Source organism: Rhinichthys klamathensis, unplaced genomic scaffold (assembly GCF_029890125.1).
Source record: "Rhinichthys klamathensis goyatoka isolate OS25496 unplaced genomic scaffold, OSU_Roscu_1.1 h1tg000035l_1, whole genome shotgun sequence".
In the NCBI taxonomy this organism is placed as follows: domain Eukaryota; kingdom Metazoa; phylum Chordata; class Actinopteri; order Cypriniformes; family Leuciscidae; genus Rhinichthys; species Rhinichthys klamathensis.
Window position 1 is genome coordinate 3,134,210 of NW_026606583.1, and position 12,039 is coordinate 3,146,248.

A 12,039-nucleotide genomic window follows, 5' to 3' on the forward strand; every position below is an offset into this window, starting at 1 on the left:
ACCAATGGTCTAGAAGGAGATTAGAAGGGCAGTCATTTCAACCAAATATGGCATATTTGGTATGATTGTTCTCGGTATAACTCAAGGAATGTTTCAAGACCAGTTTCATTAAAATAAGCAAAATGATTTAACAGCTAATTTAGCATTTATTTATTTTTAAATAAGGTGGCTTTTGAAAAATTTTTCAAGTATCTTCAGGGCATGGTGCCGATTACACTACCAATATTTGTAACGATACGCTAATGCAATCATAAAATACAGCATTTTACGACAAAATTGAAAATGGCTGACACCCAAAATGGACGATTTGGGAAAATCAATTCGTTCAAAACAAAAAGAGCAATTTTTTCACATCTCCTGACCAGTAGGTGGCACTGTGCCAAAATGTTGCAAATAGCCTCAGGTCTTGCTTGTGATAACGTTCCAAGACCATGGCGGGCGGCAGTGGCTCAGTGGTTCATGTAGGTTGTCTGCGAACCGAAAGGTTGGTGATTCAATCCCCGGTTCCACCTGACCAAGTGTCGAGGTGTCCATGAGCAAGACACCTAACCCCGGCTGCTCCCGACGAGCTGGATGGCGCCTTGTATGGCTGACACCGCCGTCGGTGTGTGAATGGGTGAATGTAAAGCGCTTTGGTGGCCATTGGGTCTGTGAAAGCGCTATATAAATGCAGTCCATGGCTGAATCTGAAATCGCCTCCAAACCCTCAATCACTATTCCCTATGTTAGTCCACTAATACAGTTCACTTGAAGGAGTGAATGAAAACGAGTGATAGTGCACTCGATTATGTCCACTGTGGTTGCTGTCCTTATTTGAGGGTATAGGGGGTGATTTCGGATTCAACTCTCGTCTCAATACACCAAATCGTTGAGATATACATTTATGCGCGTTATTCGAAGACAGTTGGGTCTATCTGAAAGCTTTTAAAAACTGCCAGCAATCTGAAGATTTTGGTGAAAAAATGGACAAACCATCTAGGATGAGTTCGAATTATTATTATTTTTTTATATAAAGTTCAAAATGGTAGGAAAATTTTCATGACGGAAATTATGACCCTTACGGTTCAAAGGTTATTATTATACATGTAGGTGCCCACTTGAAGACCCTAGAGATGTCCCCTACTCGGCTCAATCCAGACGGTTGTTGTGCTGGTCCACTAGGGAGACCACGCTGTAGTTGCAGCCGTCGTGTGTGCTGACGCGCCAAGTACACTGCAGTCGTTAACGCCGGACAGAAGGGGAGTCACACCACCATATGGAAAGAAGCGCAAATGGGTGAAGCATTGTTTACTGTAAAGCTACGTCTTAGTGTTGCTTATCTTGGCGAAAGCCGAGTACAAATCAACATGAAGTTTTAACATCTACTCTCGTGTCATGGAAATCTTGCAACGTTATAAACAATAAAACAGGTGAGATTTTCTAGCATCAAGTTTTAACATCTACTCTCGTGTAATGGAAATCATAAGTGCAAATTCGGACAATTGGTGGAGCTAGAGAGAATGAGTTAAAGACACCAGATTTGCTGTGGTAAATGTCCAGACTATCCTGTATCTGTGTGACAAATTTCATAATTTTCCTGCAAGCGGTTCTATGGGCTGCCATAGGTTAAAGAGCAGAAGAAGCACAATAAAAAGGAGGAGGAATAATAAAAAGATGACACCTTCTGTGTTTGGCCCCTAATTATTGCAGTGTTCATGGTTTCATTTAATTTAGTCTTGCCAGCAAAATGATCTAAAATATATAATTATTCAATTTATCTTGTACAGTCCTACTTTCTAATGAAGAAAAATACTTCATGCAGGTTTTGTTGAGGCCTTTCCAGAACATGCTGTGTGGTTCCTAGTGATACAGAGAGAGAGAGAGAGAGAGAGAGAGAGAGAAGCAGACAGACAGAGAGAGATGTTCAAAGGAAACTCCCACACACTGCAGAGGTTGAGCCCACAATAGAGAGAGGATGACATTTCTACATGCTACAGTAGCTAGACAGAAGCCAGGGACTGATATTGCTAGAAAAAGTGAGAGACCTAAAGAAGTATGAAATTATTAATAATTAACCCAAATTAAATACTTACACCCTCATCTGTACTTTGTTTGGATGCATTTCATTAAATTCCTCCAAAAATTTACAGTCATTTATTTAAAGGTGAAGTGTGTAATTTCCAACCTGATCTCACGGGAAAAATGGAACTATGTTACAAGGTGGCAATTTCTCATGAATTCGCACGATGTAAATCAAACAAAAACGTACGATTATTAGAAAAAAAGGCCACCTCTAACCCCACCCCTAATCATACCCGTCACTAGGGATGTAACGATATTGACGATATCGCGCTATCGCGGTGGTAAACGTGTCTCGATATCGTCGTGGTTGGGTTACAATATTAAAAGGACAGGTGTCCGTCACAAAGCAAGAGGAATAAACACAGTCCCGCGGATCACAAACTTCCAAGATGCCGTCTGCAAGTGTGTTTATTGTCTGCAACAAATCGCAGAAATCAAGGGAGAAGAGAAATGTAGATGAACTGCTGCGCTTGTGACAGGGCGCATGTTTACCTGAACGAGCAGAGAGAGAGCGAGAGAGCGAGCCCCGGTCGCGCGCGCGCACTCTCTCTCTCTCTCTCTCTTCGGAGCCAAGCAAGCGAAAGGCTCAAAAGGTCTCAAAACTAAGCGCTGTATTGCTCTCTCTCCCTCGCAGGCTCGCACATATTAATCAAAATAAATCGACAAGATGTTTATTTTTTTCCTGACGTACATGAACGCTAAACAAGTGATATGTTGATGTGCATTTTAGCATTGCTAATATTCCTGTGTTTTCGTCTCGTTCGGGATCCGTTTGAAGCTGAATGCATCACCTGAAAAGCTGGCACGTAACGTTACGTGTCAGTGTCAAATAATGTACACATAATGAATGGCGACTGTAGAAAGTAAAAGCTGAATCCCGGACATTTTGGGTGATCTCGAAATGTGGGACTGATTGTGCAAATCAGCAATGTAACGTTAGGATAGCCTAGCGTAGCAAACTAGCGATTTTTAAAAACGTTAAAAACATTTCAATAAACAACATAGTTGCAAATATATATGTACATAACTGTGTAGAGCACAAAACAAGACTGTCATAATTTTTTAATCAATCATTTAAGCCAAAAATACTTACATTTATGGGACTCTCTGGATGATATGCCTGCCATTGTTGCCGGTTGCGCAGTGCATTCTGGGTACCCCTTGGTTTCAAGTAAGCTCGCGAAAATTCTTGGTTTTAAGGGGTGTCTTCCCCTTCCCCTTATATTATTTAGATTATCATCACAAACACTATCGTGAGCTATTTAACAATACCGTGAGCTTTTCCACAATATCGCAATAAATATCGTACCGTGAGGTCAATATCGAAATTGTATCGTACCGTGAGATTTTGATATCGTTACATCCCTACCCGTCACTGGGGAGTAAGCAGATTGTACAAAAACATACAAATAAGATTGTATGAATTAGCCACATTTGCCAAAACATAAAATAGTTACGAATTGCTTTGAGGTTGTGTTGGTAATTTCTGCACCAATAGCATCACCAAACGAAATTGTAAAAATCAAGATCGTTTTTCTTAAACAACTCCCCTTACCTGCTGCCATTGGTCAAACTAGCAGACAGTCCCGCCCCATCTCATGCCATTGGTTGAGCCAGTGCTGCTGTTGCTATGATGTTCAAACAAACAGCAACAGATTTGATAGAGCAACAGAGACACAAAATGCATCCCAAATCACATACTGCCTGAGTAGGTACTACATTTAATGAAGAACATACTTTGTGACCATTACAAAAGGATGAATGTGTAGTAGGAATGACTTCTAGGCAAATACTAAATCCCCCATGTTGTGACTGTTATGTGATATAGTCGGTCATCTGGGTACTTTTCACCTACTCATATGAACATGAAGGTTTTGAAAATTGATCCCCAGTTTTAGTTATGTAGATCCTAGACTAATGTTGTGGTATGTATCTGGTTGTGTGTGAAAGGATTCAGATGCAGATAGTGTGTTTTCATGTGTGTGTCGGGGTGTGTCAGGACTACAGCACTGCAGCAACGGCAAACACACCCTCTCTCTCTCTCTCTACCCCCCCCCCCCCCCCCCCCCTCTCTCTCTTTCTCTATGTGTGTGAATATCTGGACACTGAACTGTTAGCACAGACCACACCTTTTCCCTAGATCTACATTTATTACATGCTCATTCACATGAACTAGCGTTTTTATGACACCTGATCTTTTTATTTTACCTCATTCATCATATTCATAATAAAAATGTTTTAGTGTTTCATGCACTGAGACCTGTTAATATAGAAATGCACAGACAGATCAAACACACTAAAGTATGTAAAGCATGTATGAGGAGTATGTCTGGTATTGCACTAGGATAGACTAGGGTGTTGTGGTTAAATGCTATTTTCATTTGAGCTAACACATGTTGGAATCAGCATGTGGTTGAATGGTCACATGGATTGTTTTGTTGATTGTTTTTTTATGATATAGGCTACCATGCACATTAAACATATGAATTATGTTTTACTAGAATCTCACAAAAACTGTCAAGAAACCTCCAGGTCAAATATCACCCCAAAATCAAAGAAATAGATAAGAAACTGTATTTTCATACAGTCAAACAATCTATTTATTTATTTCCATTCATTGTTTTTTAAATTTTTAAAGAAAAATTTCCCCTAAAATTCTCATTATTGCACTGCAAAAAATATTACATATTATTTTTTTACTTTAAAAAAAAAAATATATATATATATATATATAGTGCAGTTGTTTAAGAACATATGACATATTTAGGTAATTTAGTATTTTGCTATACTGAATTTTAGCTCAATTGCCATGAAAATAATATCACAATGGTTCTAAAAACGCTCAAATAAATAAGCATATATATATATATATATATGTTATATGTATATGCTATATATACACTCACCTAAAGGATGAGTGCCTGTTCAATTTATCATTAATGCAATTATCTAATCAACCAATCACATGGCAGTTGCTTCAATGCATTTAGGGGTGTGGTCCTGGTCAAGACAATCTCCTGAACTCCAAACTGAATGTCAGAATGGGAAAGAAAGGTGATTTAAGCAATTTTGAGCGTGGCATGGTTGTTGGTGCCAGACGGGCTGGTCTGAGTATTTCACAATCTGCTCAGTTACTGGGATTTTCACGCACAACCATTTCTAGGGTTTACAAAGAATGGTGTGAAAAGGGAAAAACATCCAGTATGCGGCAGTCCTGTGGGCGAAAATGCCTTGTTGATGCTAGAGGTCAGAGGAGAATGGGCCGACTGATTCAAGCTGATAGAAGAGCAACTTTGACTGAAATAATCGTTACAACCGAGGTATGCAGCAAAGCATTTGTGAAGCCACAACACGCACAACCTTGAGGCGGATGGGCTACAACAGCAGAAGACCCCACCGGGTACCACTCATCTCCACTACAAATAGGAAAAAGAGGCTACAATTTGCAAGAGCTCACCAAAATTGGACAGTTGAAGACTGGAAAAATGTTGCCTGGTCTGATGAGTCTCGATTTCTGTTAAGACAGATGGTAGAGTCAGAATTTGGCGTAAACAGAATGAGAACATGGATCCATCATGCCTTGTTACCACTGTACAGGCTGGTGGTGGTGGTGTAATGGTGTGGGGGATGTTTTCTTGGCACACTTTAGGCCCCTTAGTGCCAATTGGGCATCGTTTAAATGCCACGGCCTACCTGAGCATTGTTCTGACCATGTCCATCCCTTTATGGCCACCATGTACCCATACTCTGATGGCTACTTCCAGCAGGATAATGCACCATGTCACAAAGCTCGAATCATTTCAAATTGGTTTCTTGAACATGACAATGAGTTCACTGTACTAAAATGGCCCCCACAGTCACCAGATCTCAACCCAATAGAGCATCTTTGGGATGTGGTGGAACGGGAGCTTCGTGCCCTGGATGTGCATCCCACAAATCTCCATCAACTGCAAGATGCTATCCTATCAATATGGGCCAACATTTCTAAAGAATGCTTTCAGCACCTTGTTGAATCAATGCCACGTAGAATTAAGGCAGTTCTGAAGGCGAAAGGGGGTCAAACACAGTGTTAGTATGGTGTTCCTAATAATCCTTTAGGTGAGTGTATATATATTCCTGAAATTAAGTCACATCGCATTGTTGAGTAAAACTAAAGCATTTCGTAACATTTTACTGGTTCACCAAATGCACCTGCAAAACCACATTTCCAAAATTAACAAAAATGTGTTGATGGGGATGGAAAAGACCAGCACACTCTTGTAATTCCAGTTTGCATATTCAGGTTTATGATGTCTCTTCCAGGATGAATACATCCATTACTTCTCCTCATGCTATATTCACTTCCTGTATGAATGCCTCTGGAATCCCGCTCTCAGGGCAACACTGCTTCAAGCTCTGTGACATTTCCTTTCTTTTCTTTCTCAGACCCTCTTTTACATAACTACAGCCAGTTTATCCACAGTTTATTTGTGTTTCTGTTATTACAAATGTCATATAGCTCATAATCAGACTCAGGAGAGACAGCGGGAATCTTGGCAATGACCTCCTGCACGATCAGCCATTTGTTTAGAGATCTGAGCTGCACTTCATTTCTGTTTCACAAAGCACTTGATATATGGGCAGAACAACAGTTAATTCTTTAGAGTTGGATTTACTGAAGAAGATATGAATGGAAATCTGGTTGCTAGGGCACTGCCATGTCCATCAATATCCACATCTCTTTCTTTTGCCTTTTTGGGTTTTGCTTCAAAGCAGTAAAGATGCTATAGATTGGATTTTGTTATCTGTTCTTTTTCGAGGACCTATTTCTCCCTCTTGAAATTTGGAAGTGTCAGCATATGGTGTTATTGGTTCCTCTTGATCAGTGAGGATTTGTGAAGAAGACGATCTGATTATTATTTCTCTCTCTTACAGACTGACAGTAATGCCAGTTACCTCAGAGCGGCCCGGGCTGGAAACATCGAGAAAGCCCTCGAATACATAAAGTCAGGCGTGGACATCAACATCTGCAACCAGGTCATACGTCTTCCTTTTTTGTAAAATTAACATTTGAATTTGATATTTGACATCATAAATATGATTGTAGGCACTGTACACTACAATTCAAAAGTTTGGGGTCAATAAGACATTTGTTTTAAAATAAATTAATACTTTTTTTCGGCAAGGATGCTTTAAATTGATCAAAATTGACAGTAAAGACATTTATAATGTTACAGAACAAATTATATCTCAAATAAATGGTTCTTCTTTGAACTTCTAGTCATCAAAGAAAAAAATGTATATGAAGGTTTCCACAAAAAAATATTAAGCATTACAACTATTAATAATAAGAAATGGTTCAAAACCCCACATATCATATTAATATGATTTCTGAAGGATCATGTGACACTGAAGACTGGGCTTTTCTTAATACAATTTTATTTTATTTTTAATGATCAAAACTAGGAGTGGAGCCCTCAAGACTTTCCAAAGTTGTGTTGCCCTTATTTAATGTCATAAACCTTTAAATGACATATTCTGTCTCTGATATACCTCATATTGATCCTAAATCCTGTACATAAACAGCATACAAATATATATGTTTCTCTGGATGCAGAATGGGTTGAACGCTCTTCATCTAGCATCTAAAGAAGGCCATGTGGAGGTTGTGGCTGAGCTTCTTAAACTTGGTGCCACTGTGGATGCATCAACAAAGGTAACACCCACATCACCAGATCGGATACTATGACACACAACTAAAAATGTCAGCACTAGTGTAGAAGGCTGTGCATATAAATTAAAGATGACAAGTGTGTTACTCAGCTGACTTCATGACTTCATAGACATTACTTTGCTGCATCAGCAAGTCTTCAAAGTCACTGTTTCCTGATGTTCATGTTGACTTTGAGCCTCTACCAAGGGCTGGATCTGCTCATTCATTATAGGATCTTCAAGAGGAATATTTCTGTAGAGGTTTTTTGAAACTCTCCCATCTTAAAAGTGTATTCTTCAAAGTGTTATTATGTACTGTAACAGGGACAGAAGTAGCGAAGAAGCATTCCAAAAGACAGCTGGTCTATGAAAAAACATTGGGTCACTGTTAACACTGAGTCAACCTACTCTGTTGTGTTCTTCTGATTCTAGAAAGGAAACACAGCTCTGCACATAGCATCACTCGCTGGACAGTTGGATGTTGTTAAGGAACTCGTGACTAATGGAGCAAATATCAACTCCCAGTCTCAGGTACAGTCAGCACTTTACATGTGATGAGTGGCCTATAAGTTTCAAACACTTGGCCAATCCATTGTAAGCTTGTGATTGTGTCACTATGCTGTAGTCTTGTGTAGCCAGACCTTCAGACTGACGGCAGAAGGTCTGGAGCTTTTATTGGCCAAGGGGTCTTCTGACTAACATTGAAAGCAACTAATCACAGTTTGTTTTGTTCAGCGGAATGTTTAGGGGTGTAAATGTAAATGTAGGTGTCTCTACAATAACAGACCAGTGTGAAGCCAATAAATTAATCATTCAGCAGCAGAAAATTTTACAGCAGCAATGTCACATGAGTCTCCAAAAATTTGGATTTCTTTCATGGGGGGTTTAAGACTATGCTGGTAACAAAATGTAGCACTAGTCACCTTCAAAAATTGGTGCTATTGAACCTAGTGTTTGCGAAGCTAGTTTGAAACAGTACAGTAGCTTGTCAAGTTAAAAGCTACTTGTAATTTACTGTAGCTACCGTAAAAAAAAAGTTAGCTACAAACTGTTAAATAGCTAATTTTCCAACAAAATCATTACAGAATATCTGAAAAATGTTAGCAGATTCTATCTGGGCCTGCTAATAACTATGCTACCATAACTTATGGTTATCTACATAATTAGCATCACCAAAAAATGAAACCTTTGAAAAGAAAACAAAAAGTAGCTAACTACATTGAAGCTAAAGGAGGGATATCTTTTAATTTGATAGCTTTTTCAGATTATATAATTTATAAGAAAAACAATGAGGAGTTTTGAATGATTGCACCAGTATAAGGGTGACAGCATTAAACCTGCAATAATAAAAAAAAAAGCTAGCTACACACAACTACACCATGCACACAACTGACTTTGACTAACTTCTTAAGCAAGATTGTCTACAAACTGTTGTTAAGCAATCCCAGTGCTTGATCTGAAGGAGAGAACCAATCATACAAGTCAATTATGCTAATAATGCAACATGCACTAGCAATGCGTTGTGTTATGAATTTTAAGTGAAGTTCAGATACTCAAGTTCCCAGTTTGTGCTCAAATAGCTGAAATAGAATTTAGAAGTGCTGCATTAAATATAACCTACTTATGTCTCCATTTTGAGGAGAAGCTGTTGGGATTTGAGAGCTGGTATGGGCGATAGTTTTATGCGCATTTTTGCCTTGTCACTGAAACTACCCTCAGGGAGTCCAAAATTAAACACATGCACACGTGTGCGAGAGAGAGTAGAGACAGACTTTGTTTTATCTCAAGAACTTATCACAAGTGCAGCCTGGTTCTGCTTTCTCACACTGCAGTGCTTAAAATAGGGACACTTTATGAATGAGGAGGCTGATTGTGAATTGCTAAAGGTTTACAAGAAGTTTTCTACAGGGGGTTGCTAGAACAGTATATTTTTGCAAGGGTATTCTTTATGCTGAAGGGTATTCTTTTTTTTCAGGTATGTTTATATGTGCACCCCACATTTATAAGAATTCATCTTCTTCTTGTTTTATGGCTGATCGAAGATTACATAGTACATTGCCGCCACCTATCACCCAAATGGACAATTGACACTCTACCTATAATCCCTCTTAATTCGTATACCCACCTAGAGGCTGAAGCTTCATCCGGTGACGTAGTTGTTAGCTTCTCCGTTTCCACACTCAGCCCCCATGAAGGAGATAAACACATTTATAAGCATTAGCAAGCTAGTTACCTTTTTTATTTGACTATGTTATGTTAATAGTGCTAATACCCAGGGCTACACTAAATACACGATTTTTAGAAGATTAAAAAAAAAACCCAGAAGATTCTGTCTGGGCCTGCTAATAAAAATGTTAGCTAATCTTAGCTAATTTATGGTTAGCTAGATGACCAACATTTGCCAAAAACCAAACGTTTGAAAATGTACATATTATTTATCTAGTATCATACATTGATTTAACATAGTATGTATAATAGTATTGTCTACTACTGAAGTTATTAAGCTAAGCTAAATATGCTAACATGTTTAACATAACTCTCATTTTATGGACCTTCATTACCTAGAATGCCTCAAATTTTGAGTTCAGTATTTATTTTTAGTTAAAAGTTAAAACCAAAGTGACTGACATTTTGTTGTGTTCATTGTTTTGACAATATTGAACTTATAATAAGTTAACAATTTAACAATTTGTCAAAGTGAATGGTAAAACCTTTGTGTTTGAATTTATTTATGGTGTGACTGCATTTCCTCTTCCTTTAATTCCAATTCAACTGCCTGCGGGTATGGCCAATTCAATTCACATTCCCACTCATGAATTGAAAAGAAGGCAGTTGTTAAAAGTTCACACAACACTGGTATCAAAATAATGACCAGACATATTGCATATTTGAGGTTTAATTTTATTTCAAATAAGATTCTAAACTTGTTAAAAAGATCATCATCAGTGCAGTACAATCCTGCAGATGAGGCGACTGTATGTGCTGTGGTCTTATCTTGGATTTGAATCATGGATAAGCGTAGACATTTCTAAGTATGCTCTTGTTCCTGCTACAGAATGGCTTCACACCACTTTACATGGCTGCCCAGGAGAACCACCTGGACGTCGTCAAATTCCTCCTGGATAACGGATCCAGTCAGAGTATTGCCACAGAGGTAAGAAAAACCTTCTGTTCCTATCGATTCATCACTTACCTCACTGCAATTCCCAGCACTGTATATGAAGCATCATACTTATAGGTCCATCTAGTGATGATGCATATAAAACCCGACTCAGAATACCCAGTGACCTTGCTGTCCTTTCCAAGGCAGCAGGCAGACACTAGTTGCGCAGTGAGGGTATTGAATGCCCGGCTTGAAGTGTGTGTGTGTGCGCCTGCATGACAGACCAGGGTGCCAGACGTCACTGTCCTTGAGAATGTACCAGGCCCTTGTGTCTCTCAGACAGTGATTATGCTTCAAAGAACACTTTCATGTTTGAAGAGCTGTTTGCATGTTAATGGTCCATGTTGGTGAGAATGAAGGTCTGTCTGAAATTCAGACTTGAACCACAAAAAGATGCATTACAGCATTTTGATGTCAAGCTGCTCTTTTAGAATTATTAACTATTTTTATGTTTCCTTTTACTAAGCATTTTGTCATTTTCTAAAAGTGTGCTTATACAATCATATATTCATATACTGTGTAATTTTTTCTCGCTATATGATTGATATTTTATATTCTTGTATGAATAATTTCTTTTTATTTAGGTGTTTGTTGATATAATTTACTACAGTTTAATTAATTTAGAAACAGCTCATCTAAAACCATAAACTCTGAAAATGCAATTTTTTAGTAAGGGTTTCCACACAAGAGAGATTCTGTCTGATCCCACCGATTCTGATAATGTGATACAACACAATGTATTGAATCATGTATGACGATGTGTATTGTATTGTGAGGTTTTTGTCAATACTCAGCCCTATTATTCACCAAGTCAGGAATAATTGATGAAGAACACACACAAGGAGTCTCGAGTCAGTCATTGCTCTTATACTGTACCATGACTACCGTGTAGAACAAAATTCTATTTTGTTTTATAGAATGCATTTCTATAAATTTTCAGTTTCAGTTGCAACATTTTTCAAGAATGGTTATACATGCGTTTGTTAATGGATCTAAAGACATGCTCAAGATTTTTATACTTAAAACACTCTTTTATGTGGAATTACTTCTTTACACCACCAAGTTTTAAAAATCTGCTGTTACTACTGTAGTTAAGAACATGATATGGAACAGTGATGCTGTTA

The 12,039-nt window shown here is 38.3% G+C and overlaps 1 protein-coding gene across 37 annotated transcripts in view; it reads left to right on the top strand.

The window, feature by feature from the left end:
• Positions 1-12,039, top strand: part of ank3b (ankyrin 3b) — a 187,860-nt gene that overhangs the window by 100,436 nt on the left and 75,385 nt on the right. For all 37 annotated transcript variants that reach the window (XM_056245887.1, XM_056245883.1, XM_056245893.1 and 34 more), the window contains exons 2-5: positions 6,976-7,077; positions 7,658-7,756; positions 8,185-8,283; positions 10,808-10,906. In XM_056245887.1, coding sequence (XP_056101862.1) covers positions 6,976-7,077; positions 7,658-7,756; positions 8,185-8,283; positions 10,808-10,906 — 399 coding nt within the window. The remainder of the gene's footprint in view (positions 1-6,975; positions 7,078-7,657; positions 7,757-8,184; positions 8,284-10,807; positions 10,907-12,039) is intronic.